This window comes from Candida parapsilosis, contig 005569, assembly GCF_000182765.1.
Source record: "Candida parapsilosis strain CDC317 annotated contig 005569".
NCBI classification, from domain to species: Eukaryota; Fungi; Ascomycota; class Pichiomycetes; order Serinales; family Debaryomycetaceae; genus Lodderomyces; species Lodderomyces parapsilosis.
The window spans coordinates 1,012,444-1,026,151 of record NW_023503278.1 but is presented as its reverse complement, the minus strand read 5'-3'; the positions used below and the strand labels follow the sequence as shown (position 1 = coordinate 1,026,151).

General features: G+C 38.7%; 7 protein-coding genes across 7 annotated transcripts; 1 reads left to right on the top strand and 6 right to left on the bottom strand. All coding sequences in view use genetic code 12, as the record gives it.

Annotated features, from left to right (window-relative positions):
• Positions 1-719: 719 nt before the first annotated feature.
• Positions 720-2,387, top strand: EFH1 (KilA-N domain-containing transcriptional regulator EFH1; the record flags this gene model as incomplete). The annotated part of the gene is made up of 1 exon (XM_036812509.1): positions 720-2,387. One exon carries the CDS (start codon positions 720-722, stop codon positions 2,385-2,387), a length of 1,668 nt encoding a protein of 555 aa, XP_036663610.1.
• A 575-nt stretch (positions 2,388-2,962) lies between these two features.
• Positions 2,963-3,976, bottom strand: CPAR2_104650 (uncharacterized protein; the record flags this gene model as incomplete). The annotated part of the gene is made up of 1 exon (XM_036812508.1): positions 2,963-3,976. The coding sequence occupies one exon, from the start codon at positions 3,974-3,976 to the stop codon at positions 2,963-2,965; it is 1,014 nt and encodes a 337-aa protein (XP_036663609.1).
• A 256-nt stretch (positions 3,977-4,232) lies between these two features.
• On the bottom strand, positions 4,233-4,424 carry CPAR2_104640 (uncharacterized protein; the record flags this gene model as incomplete). Its single annotated transcript, XM_036812507.1, has 1 exon — positions 4,233-4,424. The coding sequence occupies one exon, from the start codon at positions 4,422-4,424 to the stop codon at positions 4,233-4,235; it is 192 nt and encodes a 63-aa protein (XP_036663608.1).
• A 199-nt stretch (positions 4,425-4,623) lies between these two features.
• Positions 4,624-6,294, bottom strand: CPAR2_104630 (uncharacterized protein; the record flags this gene model as incomplete). Its single annotated transcript, XM_036812506.1, has 1 exon — positions 4,624-6,294. The coding sequence occupies one exon, from the start codon at positions 6,292-6,294 to the stop codon at positions 4,624-4,626; it is 1,671 nt and encodes a 556-aa protein (XP_036663607.1).
• Positions 6,295-6,724: 430 nt separating this feature from the next.
• Positions 6,725-8,107, bottom strand: CPAR2_104620 (RTA1 domain-containing protein; the record flags this gene model as incomplete). The annotated part of the gene is made up of 1 exon (XM_036812505.1): positions 6,725-8,107. The coding sequence occupies one exon, from the start codon at positions 8,105-8,107 to the stop codon at positions 6,725-6,727; it is 1,383 nt and encodes a 460-aa protein (XP_036663606.1).
• Positions 8,108-9,132: 1,025 nt separating this feature from the next.
• CPAR2_104610 (RTA1 domain-containing protein) lies at positions 9,133-10,731 on the bottom strand (the record flags this gene model as incomplete). The annotated part of the gene is made up of 1 exon (XM_036812504.1): positions 9,133-10,731. The coding sequence occupies one exon, from the start codon at positions 10,729-10,731 to the stop codon at positions 9,133-9,135; it is 1,599 nt and encodes a 532-aa protein (XP_036663605.1).
• A 1,590-nt stretch (positions 10,732-12,321) lies between these two features.
• On the bottom strand, positions 12,322-13,278 carry MAK16 (ribosome biosynthesis protein; the record flags this gene model as incomplete). The annotated part of the gene is made up of 1 exon (XM_036812503.1): positions 12,322-13,278. The coding sequence occupies one exon, from the start codon at positions 13,276-13,278 to the stop codon at positions 12,322-12,324; it is 957 nt and encodes a 318-aa protein (XP_036663604.1).
• Positions 13,279-13,708: the final 430 nt, after the last annotated feature.

The following is a 13,708-nucleotide window of genomic DNA, read 5'->3' as shown; positions in this document are numbered from 1 at the left end:
TGGCCAGCGCAAGGGTCACTTAGTGGTGTGTGCCGAATTTTCAGCGGATATTGCACTATTCAAAATAAAAAAAATTAAATATTATTTGTGTTGCTTCTGGATAAGTGTTTTACTTATTATTATTTCCTTAAACTGGGCCGAAAAAGATTGTCAATTCAGGCTTTTGAATTTGATTAGATTTGCTCAACGGACAATGAAGTTCATTACTAATCATATAATACGTTACCTAAGAAAGGCAGCCTACTCAACTACATTTGCTGCTAGAATTAGAATGATTTCATTATTCAAATTTGGTATTTAATGTGGTCGGTATCCTTTTCGAGACAAAACCAAACCACAATCTCAATATTTCTTAGTGTTTACATTTGTGACATTACGCAGAATTGCAACTCCTTTGTGGAACTTTGTGGTGAAGAAATATCGCAAGCTCGTGTTATAGTTACTTAAAAATAAGGCTTTATTTTCAGGTTAAGTTCAAGATTTTGTTTTTTAACTCATCACGATAGTTCGTTAGCTTTACAAAAACCTTAAATCCTTATATTTCCCGTGATTTAAGTTTCTCATTTGATACAATTAGCTTGAATCTTCTTTCTGAGATATCCTTTGGAGATCCACAGAACAGGAACAGGTGCTAGATCTTTATACTACAGATTTCTGTGTTCACGATTCGAAAATCGTTCTTACTTTTTACACATCACAATCACTACACACGTGAATAAATGAGCAAAGTTATGGAGCCGCTTTCGAATACCACCTTTTATGGCTCAAATCTAGTGACTAATTCTAATGCAGAGCAGTTAGCTTTGTGCACGAAAAAGAACGTTCACCAACAGGAGCCTGAGAAATTGCAAGCCCTGGATCAACAACAACAGCAGCAGCAACAACAACAACAGCAGCAACAACAATCAACATGCACCACTAAACAACAGAACTCCCAAATTCTAAAACAGACAAGTACTCCCAATGGTGGGGAGACTCCATTGTCTCATTTGTTTCAGTCAACGTCTCAGAACAAGAATAGAGGACCTCAAAATTACCTAATGGACTATTCTAACTATTATTCTATTCAAGCAGGATATCCAGCGACACAGAATGCAGAGTTCTTAAACTCAGCCTCTTCAGTGTCCTCCATCGTCCACAATGCATACCCCGATTATCAAAGTGGCTTCAATCGGGCGGTCAGTCCCATAGCACAGACAACCAATCAAGAGTCGCCATTGAAACAACAACAACAATACGTACCCTCGCAGACTCAATACAACCAACCAATCTATTCACTGCAAAGTCCCTATCTGATATTTCAACAGCAAGATTTTTATGCAGCAAATTTAGGAAACAGGCCACGAAGTAATCAGCAGCAGACCTACGCTACAAAGAATGGACACCAGACGCTCAATTCTACTTCACTGCAAATAATGTACCAGGGAGAGAAGAATGGGTTGGAAAATGATGAGAACGAGATGCGACTCCACCAAAATCCTCAGCAACTACTACAACTACAACTACAACAACAACAACAGCAGCAGCAGCAGCTGCTGCAACACCAGCCACAGCCACAACAACAACTGTTAAACCAGGCATTCATGAATCCTAGTCCTATGCTGTACGCACAAGCCACTCTTCCCCAGTCATCTTTACCGTACACTTCACCATCGATTCTGCTGACATATTATCAAGGTTACGCGGCACAAAGGCAGTACCAACAACCGGTGGCTAAGCCAAAACCATCAGTGGCTGGGCTGGCACGGAATCAACTGGTGTCGTCTACCCTTACAAATAAGTCCAGAAACTCATCAACATTTTCGAGCAATGAAGAACATTCTAGGGCAACTTCCATTAGCAGCTGCATACCACAAACGGAACCGGAACCACATATTGTCAAGCCCCGCATTGCTACTTATTGTTGGCAAGAAGAGAACACAAACTGTTATCAAGTACGAATCAATAAGATTTTGGTATCACGAAGAGAAGACAATAATTATATAAATTGTACCAAATTGCTCAATGTCACCAAGATGACGCGAGGCAAGAGAGATGGCATATTGAAAACCGAAAAGGTTAAGGATGTTGTTAAAGTTGGTACAATGAACTTAAAAGGGGTTTGGATCCCATTTGATCGTGCATATGAAATTGCTCGCAATGAGGGTATCGATGAACTCTTACATCCATTGTTTGTGAGGAATATCAAGGAATATTTTCTTACTGGAGGACACAAGCTAAAGAGTGAAGAAGAAGACGCGGAAGAAATTGAAAACCTGCGCACAACCAAAATTGAGGGTAAATCAAATCTTGAAGTATTGGATGAATCAAATAGTAGCTACAACAAGAGTGCAAGCTGTCCCACAGGTGAATATGCTACTTCCTTGTCCTCAAATGATTCAAACTAGTAAGGCAGTTGATTTTGGCTAAGACGTTCATATGGTGGGTTTGTGAAGTGGTTGCAATTTGCAATTGATGATTGGTTTTAGTTTTTTCTTGCAAGTTTATGTATGAGTTCTTTAATTTTGTATATGTTGTAATGCAACAATTTGATAATTTATGCATTGTATAGTTATTGTCTACCCCTGAAAGTTAAGGTTTTCGACCGCCTAAATCTGTCAAAAAAAAAGCTTAAAGTTTATTTTAAAGGCAATGTGTCCAGAGCTTAGTCAAGAATTTTGGTGAGAAAGAAATTGCGGCCTAGTTTCAGGGTTGAACGCTTGACGAAGATCAAGCACCGGTATTTCCTGGAATGACATGGCTGTGTTGTTGACTGGGGGTAAGAGAAGAATGGAAATGAAAAATTTGTCAAGCGTGCTTTATAAATCGTCTGATTTTCATCGTGAGCCACAGTTTTGTATATTATTTCTCTAATGGTGGGGGAATGAGTTTGTTTGGGCGCGATTTCATGATCTAACGTGACAGAGTTTTGTAACCAAAGAACAGGCTACTTTTTCTATTTGCTATCTACTATATTCGTACACTAATCTAAGAGTTGAGCTACTGTATCAACGACCGACTTTTCCAATCCAATAAACTTGTAATCCAATACACTTCTGGTAACACTTTGATCGTACCTATTCAGTCTTGGCGAATACTTCTTTGCATCTTCGGGATTACCTTTTGGCAAAATCTGATCCAATTCATCAAAATTAGACCTGATGATATCAACCACCTCTTGGTTGTTGTACCTTCCAGCAACAGCAAATAATCTTTTGTTTGCTGCATCTTCTTTAACGAAGGCCACGATATGAGCTTTGGCGCAATCTCTGACATCAACAAATAAACCCGCTTCTTGAGGAATCTTATCGCTTGGTTTCAACTTTAACAACTCATTGATCACCTGTGAAGAATAGTTAAGGCCATCTCTATCAAAATCAGGGAACGCTTGTGGTCCAAAAACAACGCCTGGCAAAATAGTTGTCACTGTGAACTTTGGGCTCTCATCTTTGACAAATTTCCACACGGTTTCCTCGGCAAACTTCTTGGAGCCTGCATATCCATCGCTGACTTCGTGCAAGGACTCTTCCCAAGTGACCGGATTCCAATTTTGCTCTGTAACCAGCTCTCCCTCTTTGAGAACGGTTCTACTTCCAGCGACAGCAGCTAAAGATGAAGTGACAACAACCTTTCTTATATTTTTCCCATGCTTTTGTATTGCTTTAAGTGCATTGGTTGTTCCATAAATCGCTGGGTCAAGGAGGTCCCTCTTTATATCTTCAACATCAAATTTGACTGGGGAGGCGGTGTGGATAAACACTTCAACCTCTGGGTGTAAATCCAATGCATTGTCAAACGCTCCATCCGCTGCAATGTCCTTCACCACTTCGTACTTGAAGTTCCCCACCGGTAACTGGGATCCTTTAATGTTGTTACTCAATGTCTCACCCTTTTCAGTGCTTCTAACGGATCCAATTACCTTGTAGTTGGCTTGTAGCAATTGCTTGACAATATTTTGGGCAATAAACCCCGTAGCTCCACTGACAAAGATTGACATATTGGTGGATTGAGTGTGGGGAATGGCAGGATTGATGCAAATTGAGGAACGGCTGGGTTTAAAATGGTGGGTTGCTATGATTATTCTGGAACCTTAGAAGTTTACATGCAGGAACAGAGCTTGCACCAAAGAGTGAAACGTGAAGAGTCTTTGCACGGTACTGCTCGAGGTTCCGCAACAAACTTCCACTGAAGGGAGTCAAGGAGTCTACTCTGATATTATCAACTGAAGTGCATTTCATTAAACTACTAATCCATTACTTACTAGCTTCTTTTGACTCGGACTTTTTGTCATCCTTGTGGTTCTCTTGATAGTCAGAGTATGCCTTTTTGGCATTGTCTTGGAAATTGCCACCTTTTGAAAAGTCTTGGTAAGCGTCCTTGCCGTCTTCTTGTGTGACTTTACCTGACTTGACGAAATCTTGTCCTTTTTTAATAAATGAATCCATTTTTATGTTTGCTGCAAGGGGAAAGAAAAATTGGCAAAGCGAAAATTGGAAAAGAGTACGGTTCTGTCAATATTTATACTTTTCGTCGACGACTTCTAACATCTCGTTAGAGGAATTGTGAGTCTTTGTGGAGCGGCGTAAAGCCTCTTCCACATTGCTATTGTTTTGCATTTCTTTTCATTTATTCTCTCTAGCTACTTTACTCTACCTCGACAAAAGTGCCACGAAGTCTTTGCTGCAGTTCGATGGTTTCAAATAACCCCTTGAACGTACCCTTCCCAAATCCGTTATGATGGTGACGCTGAATTACTTCAATAAACAAGGTTGGTCGGTCATGCAATGGTTGAGAGAATATTTGCAAAATATAGTGACATTTCTTTGTGCGTTTGTTTCTGGTTGTTGGATCGTAATCGATTAGTATATTGAGAGACATGATTTCAGCAATGTCCTCGTACAATTCAACATCATCCTTTGCCAAACGTTGTTGCAAGTTTCTGTAGTATTGATTACTAGCTTGGTTGAATTCGATTCCTCTTTGAATTAACGCCTTCACCGTCTGAACTATATTATTTGTTCGTAATGCAATGTGTTGAACCCCAGGACCACCGTAAAAATCATTAAACTCTTCAATTTGACCTTTGAATTTAGACTTGACTGGCTCATTAATGGGCATTTTTATCTGACCATTACTCGAACTCATCGCAATGGATCTTAAAGCAGTAAACCCAGTGGAAACATCCATTTCATCAACTGACCAGTATTTATGAAACCCAAACATATTGGCGTAGATTTTGGCTTGGGAAATCATCTGATTCCACGAATAGTTCTCTACACAATGATCAATTGTAGTGAAGTGAACAGCAGGTAACGCATCCAATTGCTCTTGGTAACCTTGAGCAAGTCCCATGATTGATTCAGAGTACCTCGGTAAGAAAGTTCCCGTATAGTCTATATTCTCAATCAAGGTGTGCTGTATGTCAGTGTTGGGAACTGTAACTGTGGCCAACTTAACTGATCCATTTTCATCCGAAAGTATGCGTGGTAATCGGATGATTCCAGCACCTGCCTGTATCGCTTTCTGGAAAATAGCATCCGCACTTTTTACATTGAATGCTATGTCCATTACTCCCTCAGCGTGGTTCTTCAAAAACTTCTGTATCAATGTGCACTCCATTATGTCATTGTAAATCAATTCCGAGTCATTGATGGCATCAACAATAATCTTTTCAATCTCCCGAGAGACTGCTTTGTAACCTCCACTCTTTATGATAGTATTGTACATGTGCCGACCAAACCTTAACGACTTTAATGGGTTTGTACTCAAACTCTCTATCCTGTTGTTAACATAATCAAACACCAAATCCTCAGTAGTAATTTTAAACTCTTCCAAATAACTACTCATGTCGTGATCAAACTTTTGGAAAAGGGAAAGATCCTTTTCAAAATAGGGGAATCGTAACACATTATCATCCTTTATTGTTTCCAAGGTGTTTACAATCTCCAAAAAGATAGAACCATTCTGAACAACGTGAGATGCAACCAATCTTGAATCATTCTCTAAACCCCTGTAAGCTACTTCTTTGAACCCCATAGCTAGCTGTAAGTATTTTGACATTTGCTTTGCATTTGAGCTGCAAATTTTCAATGAGTGAAAGTTGATGAATCCGTCAAAAGGGTACTTTGATATGGGAAATCTATCACCAATCAACTCATCACATGTGAACTGAAATATCGGATCAGCTTCATTAAACGGGTAGTAAGGTAGTTCGGACAACAAGGTCAGTTCGGACAAAGCATCAGGAGGCGGCAAATAACTATTAACTTGTGTGCCATTTGGATTTGAAAATAACGAGTTAGCAGATCTGTTCATGTAGCAAGATGGAAGCTATGGTGATGAAGTGTTATGTGTTTTATTAATTAGCAAATGAGTTTGAAGCTTCGATTGACTCGTGCAGGTTTTAATTACAAAAAAAGTGGCAACAAGTAGTGATTGAATGGCGTAAAACACATTTTACGAGAGAGAAATAAAACCCATTTGCAACCAAAAAATTGTAGTCAACAGATACCATATGTTTGATTGAGAAAATTGTTACAAGTAGGATCAGTCATCGTGGGCCCATTAATGAAAGCATACTCCTCTCCATAACCACGAGAAAGTTATATTGACGGGTCATAATAAGTTGAATGTTTAACATATATATATTGTCGTCCCTAGGAGAGCTATTTGTTCTTTTCTGAAAAATGCTTCATGACTCTTGTGAATCTGCCAATCAAGTCGATGCCACCGTATAGCCCTTTCCTCATTTTTCAATACTGTCCATCAATACTGGCTCAATACTCTCGCTTTTTGAAGTATTGTTATCCATTTTGGTCAATCCTGTCTCATCTTCTTCCAACTTTTCATCAGCATTCCCCTTGATATCACCTAATCTAATGATATTACTTGATCCAAATACGATATATGGGTGGAAAGGGATAAACACATACAACGCAATGACCAACATAGCAGCATCCAAGCACATAATGTACACCTCGTGTGTAATCAAGTATCCTCTAAAACCTTGCGCCAATTCGACAACTCTGTAAATGCAACGAATGAAAATTGCAATTATGGCACATGTGACTGCCAAGGGGAAGTAATTGTATAACGGTCTTTGTCTAATATCACTGTATTTTGGATTGTAAAAGGGTTCCAACACAGTTCTTTTGTACTCAGCAGAGGCTTTTGTATTGAAGAATAGTTTGAGGAAATTTTTCAATCCTGGCTTTAGCATTTGTTGTTGATTGTCCTTTTCTATAGCATAGCGTGCATGAGTGTCCTTTTTAGGAAAATATATTTTCCATATAAACACGAACCATAGTGAAACATAAATAGACATTGCAAAAGCCTGAAATGCAATACCAGCAATCATAGTGTTGGTGCCTGGGTCGGGACTGGTGTTACCCAGGGTAGCGGCACTAGCAACCCCACCTCCTGCAGCTTGGATAAATAATGACAAAATATCACAAGCAATGAATATGTAAGCATACCATAACGGCTTCAAAAATGAAAACTGACGACCGTGAATAATAACCAATTGACCCAATAAGAAATATATTCCACCCATGGTAAATGCAGGTGCAATAGTCAATGTCACCATTTGCATTACATAGTACAGGAAAGAGCTCATGTCATTGAAAGACAAAACCCTACCAAGGAACCCCAAAAACTCCAATAACGCTCCACAAAAGAATGCAATGTTGAACCACCAGTATCTCGATTTTATAAATATTAGGGTATACCATAGGAATGTTATCGAAAATGCAGCTAAAAAGAATATGTTTCCCGGACGTGTCAAACGACGTATACCATACATGTTTTCCTCCCACGCTAAGTCCTCTAAATTTTGCGTCAGATTCCAAATCATCTCTGTTGCTTGTGCTTTGATACTTTCTGCTGTTGCGGTCGCTAGTATGTTTTCGCCAGAAATGATCGACAAAGAGGCCTGCGCACCACGAGCTGCTCTTGAGGCATGTATATAGTCGTTTCTTTCCATTGTTGTTGTGTGGCCCGTTAGTGAATGAAGGGCTTTTGACAAGCTCAGCTCAAGTGCTGAGTGCGCTGAAGTGGCTACACTTTTCAACGAAGTTGATGTGGCAGTAGTTGTAGGAGTCCATGCTGCTATTGAGGGTGACTGGTCCATCTGGGTGAGAAATCGTAAGTGGATTGCTTTCTTGAGTAAAGAGATTCAGTTTGAAAATGAATTATTCGATCTCCCTTTATTGTTTGTTTTATGTATATGGAATATCGGACTTATTTTATTTTTAGGCGAAGAAAAAAAAATAATGAAAAAATGCAAAGAACAAAACAAAAAAGTCGGTTTGTGTTACAAACGATGTGTCCAAAGGCTGTGCTGCGATGTGATGTAGCTTTCGATTTCTCACACTTTTGCTCCTATTGTATTGAATTGGATTGTTGATTCTGTGTAATCTTCGTATCTTTCAACCACTTGGGGTACACGATTCAGATGTTTTATGCTAGCATATATAGACCACACATGTTGCGCGGGAAAGGTTTGGGAGCTCAAAATGATATGAGCACTTTATGATTCTTTCAAGGATTATTGCATCACATAGAATAAGTTTATGTAGTTTGCGCTGCCCCACCATCAGTGGTTAGAGTCGTAAAGAAAAATACAAATATGAGAACGCCAAGAAAACACTGAAATCAGCATAATTACTGCACAATAGTGCCAAACAGAATCGCACGATAACAGCGGCGAGGAGGCACAGCAATGTTCCCCAAAAATTGCAAAAAAAGTGAAGTCGAACTGAATGATTCTATTCTTTTCACTAAAAACCATTGATATAGCTTCACCCTTCCTTCTTTTATGAATCCATGAATAGCGTCATAAAGGTGTTGGTAGCTAAGACGATTAAAAATCACTTTCAAGTTTGTAAAAACAACTCATTTGAGTTCAGTGAATTTGGTTCAAACGCCAGCACATAGGAGGACTATGCAGGATCGTAATGTCATGGAATAGCTGGTCGACATTGGTGTTTTGCTACGCACACACCAACAATTATATTTGAAAATTAAAGTTAAACTTTTAGTTACAACTTTGTAATCAGTTACCCATTCTATACCCTGAGTATATTCAGATCCTAGTCTATAAAGAGAATAAATGCGATTTTGCAATTATCAATCAATACCACACTGCCCAAAGATTTACCTATGTCTTGTACCATAGGCATCATGATACTCCTCTCTGCTTTCTAATGGGTATGAATCACGTGGTATATGACTGTTGTTAGCAGAATGAATGCCTTGTGGTGTGTAATCACTCTCTATTGGATAAGAGGCTTGATGATTTGCATCCCCAAGATCAGCCTTGTAAGACGTTTCACTACCATGCTTCTCGAGATCTTGTGTTTCCCCATATGGGCTTCCAACAGCAGTGCCCTTTCTCGTGGCATTGCTGTCATACCCGTCATCTACAGGGTATAATACTTCCTCTTCTATTTTCTCATCAGTGTTTCCCTTAATATCGCCCAACCTAATGATATTACTAGCACCGAAAACAATGTGTGGGTGGAAAGGAATAAACATGTACAAAGCAATAAACAACATGAGAGCATCCAAACACATAATGTAAACTTCATGAGTAATCAAGTAACCACTGAACCCTTGTGCCAATTCAACCACTCTGTAAATACAACGAACAAAAACGGCAATAATGGCTAAAGAAACTGCCAAGGGAAAGTAATCGTACATCTTTCTCAGCCTAATGTCAGCATACTTGGGGTTGTAATATGGCTCCAAAATATTCCTTTTGTATTCTGCGGTTTTCTTTGAGTTGATGAGCAACTTGAAAAAGTTTTTCACACTTGGTTTTAATACTTGTTGTGGATCAACAAGATCACTCTTTTCTGACGCCAATTGAGAAGGATACTTGTCAGTTTTCGGGAAATAAATTTTCCAAAGAAAAATTGTCCAAAAGATGATGTAAATTGACATGGAAAATACCTGGAAAGCAATACCAGCAATCATGGTGTATGTACCAGGATCAGCATTTTCATAATTTTCAGCTCGCACACTAGCAATTCCACCACCAATAGCTTGAATAACCAATGATGTGATATCACAAGCAATGAATATATAGGCATACCATAGTGGCTTTAACACAGAAAATTGACGGCCATGGATTATAACCAATTGCCCTAGCAAGAAATATATTCCACCCATGATGAAAGCTGGCGCTATAGTCAAAACAATCAACTGCAACAAATAGTAAGGAAAATATGTCATGTCGTTAAAAGACAAAACTCTGCCAAGGAACCCCAAAAATTCCAAAGCTGCACCACAAAAGAAGGCGACATTGAACCACCAGTATCTTGACTTGGCTAATATGACAATATACCACAAGAAGGAGATGGCAAAAACCACCAAAAAGATAATGTTTCCCGGACGAGTAAGACGACGAATATCATAAACATTTTCATCCCACCACAAGTCATCCAAGTTTTGCGTCAGATTCCAAATCAATTCAGTAGCTTGTGCTTTAATATTGTCGGCAGTGGCTGTTGCTAACACATGTTCAGCTGAAATGATTGATAACGAAGCTTGTGCTCCACGAATAGCTCTGGATGCACTCACGTATTGTTCATTGTTGATTTTGGTTCCATAACTACTAAAATCACGTAATGCTGCTGACAAACTCAGTTCTAAAGCCGACTGTGCTGTGGTTGCGACACTTTTCAAACTAGTAGTTGTTGGAGTGTTGGTTGAACTTGGAGTCCAAGCAGTGATTGAAGCCAACTGGTCCATACTACTAGTAATATTAATTGCTAAAATAACAAAATGAGTTAAAAGTTTATTTTCTTAGATATAATCGCTTTTGGGATGTATTTGAATTGAAATCAGCTGAAAATGCCTCCTGTTTTTCCTTTTCTTTGGTGACCTCTAGTTATATTTATATATTCTAAATCACCATCCGTTCTAGTAGTCTCCCTAAAAGAAAAGGTGAATAGATGTGTAGAAAAGGGCGTATATCAATAACAGTTAGTCAATAAACGGAAAAAAAATAATAAAAAACTTGAGCTATTTTGATGGTTAAGATTTTGTGTAACATTTATTTTTCGGTTCCGCTCATTTGTTACTTCCGTCTCAAAGAGTAGCCGCAAAGTGTTAGAAGAGCTGTATTGGTTTTTTTTTAGTACATGGGCCACCTATTTGAGTAAATCGACTCAAATTGGAGGCTGTGATTGCATTCAGCTTACATTGATACTTCCCAACCCCACCCTTTCAAAGCTGGTGACCATTACACCAATGATACCCTCTGTTTTTTCAGTTTCTCCGTACGTATTCGGCATTAGGCGTTTATTCACATGAAAAAGGTCTAAATTTGGAAACCAAAATATCGAGTATAAGATAAATCCAGCACAGGAGATCGCTCGTCCAGTAATACGACTACAATTCACCCTAGAGAATAACAATGATGGCCAAGAATTATCAGGAAATTGAGGCACCCTGATAGTAGATAGACCACAAACTAAAGAAAATAATGCGGCTCCAAGCATAGCCCCTATTCTTGTCTCCAGCTAGCACTGATTGTACAAACCATAGGAGTAATCAATAGCTTACGGTCTTCATTCAGCCACAATGCAAAGGAGAGGCTGATTTTTTTTGCATATACACATACATCTTGGGTAAATTGATCTCAGCAAAAATTGCTTAACTCCGAAACCCTAATTTCTAGTTGACATGGCACTAAAAGCAGCAAATAATCTCCAATAGGCGCTTAGTCAGCAAGATGTAAGCGCATCAATAACAACACAAGACCGCCGATAAGCTTGGAGACTAATCTTTCGAACTGAGCCTTAGGCGAAGTTTCTTTTCCAAGTTCTACGCCGTTGCTGCAAACGGTTTTGTGAATAGTTGGACATGGCGAGGAATTATTTTCCACTGCTCGAACACAATAAGATGGCTACAAATTGGTCGTAAATCTATTTATAGTTGGGCAAGCTTTCAAGGTTGATACATTTTTTACACAGAGCGAAACAAACGAAACAATCTGTATTGTCATTCTGAGCGTGTCCATCATGATATGGTTAAGGCAACTGTATGGCAAATCAAATTGATAGCCTTTAACGAATATAGAACCGGGATTCAAACGCAGCTACAATTGCTGTAACCTGTTGTCTCGACTGATAGATCCATTGAAAATGTTAAATTTGTGTGACAACGTACGTGCCAAAGCACACAAAGCACTGGTCATAAGCAAAATAAGACAACGAGTTCCCACCACCCACCCCACTCTCCACGTGCTGAGAAAGCTACAGTAATCACATTGCGCATATGTACAATCTACAATATTTTCTCACTCATTTTTCCAGAAATGAATGTATTTTGTTCTCGTTATACGGCTATATTAGTTTGTATTGGTTCCTCTTCCTCATACTCAATTTCAACTCTAGGTCTTCTCTTCTTCTTTTGCTTAGACTTTGTATCATCTGCCTTTCTCTTTTTCGAACTTCCTTCTTTAGCTTCCTCTTCGTCTGCTTCTTCATCCCCCTCTTCATCCTCACTCTCTTCTTCACTTTCACTTGCACTTGCATTATCAGAAGAATCATCCAACCATTTCTCTAAATCTTCCATATCAACCAAATCATCATCACCTGAATCTTCAACATACTCGACTTCTCCCATATCATCCTCGTCTTCCTCCTCTTCGCTTTCAAGTTCAATTTCTTCATCTTCATCGTCGTCAAACTCTTCCTCTTGTTCAACTTCATCAACTTTACCCAATACTTTTCTCCAAATATTTTCATCAACATTCAATGGTTTATCTCCATATGCACCACTCTTTAATCTCTCTAATAATTCCTTTTCAATAGCTTTTTCAATCTTGGCTGCAGCTAATGCTTTCCTCTCTCGATTTTGTTCTCTTCTCTTCAACTTGGGTTTCACACCAACCAAATGTCTCTCTTCTTCATTCAATGCCAATCGTCTTTCTGTAATTGCCACTTGTGTTAATCTTGTTAATCTTTGCTTACACTTGTGTTGTAAAAATTTTTGCCAATATTGCAAATGGTGGTCAATTTGCGCTAATGCCTTATTGTAATTCTTGGAAAGCTTGATTCGCTCCCACCATCTATTGGGCATATGAGCTCTTTCAGCTGTTTTCATATATAGATATAATTTCCCCCCTACGTTTTTCACAGTGGCATATCGAGCATTGGCCAAGGGACATGATTGTCTCGAACATAATCCACTAACGTTGTATTCATTTCGACAAAAATTCTGTTTCTCTGTTTTAAGTTTAAATGCACAGAATTGGTGATTAATCACTTGCCAAATTACTTCGTCAGACATGGTGAGTTTATAGGGATTAATGCTAGAAAATAAATAGTTTTGTTTATTGCGACTGAAAAAAAAATGCAAAATGTTATCAACTGTCCTTCAATTTGTAGTTGTGAACCTCCTTGTGTTTACCTTCCTTTTAGATTGTATCTCTATGATTATCTCTTGTTGTATATTATGTGATATAGTCACTTCTTCTTGAAGTCATTGAAAGAAATAAAAAAAAAAAAATTGTAGTAAAGAGAGAGATGAGCTCAGAAAGAAAAAAGCATAATACGAATTAATCCTGCATATAAGCGGTGCATATGTAGATACGAGATATACATGGGAGCTATAAAGCTTCCTGTAATACCACGATATTGATCATATCTTAAAATAGACATCGATGAGCATATCTCAAAGGAGTCCGACCTTATCGTGTACTGAGCACGGCGTTTCTGCT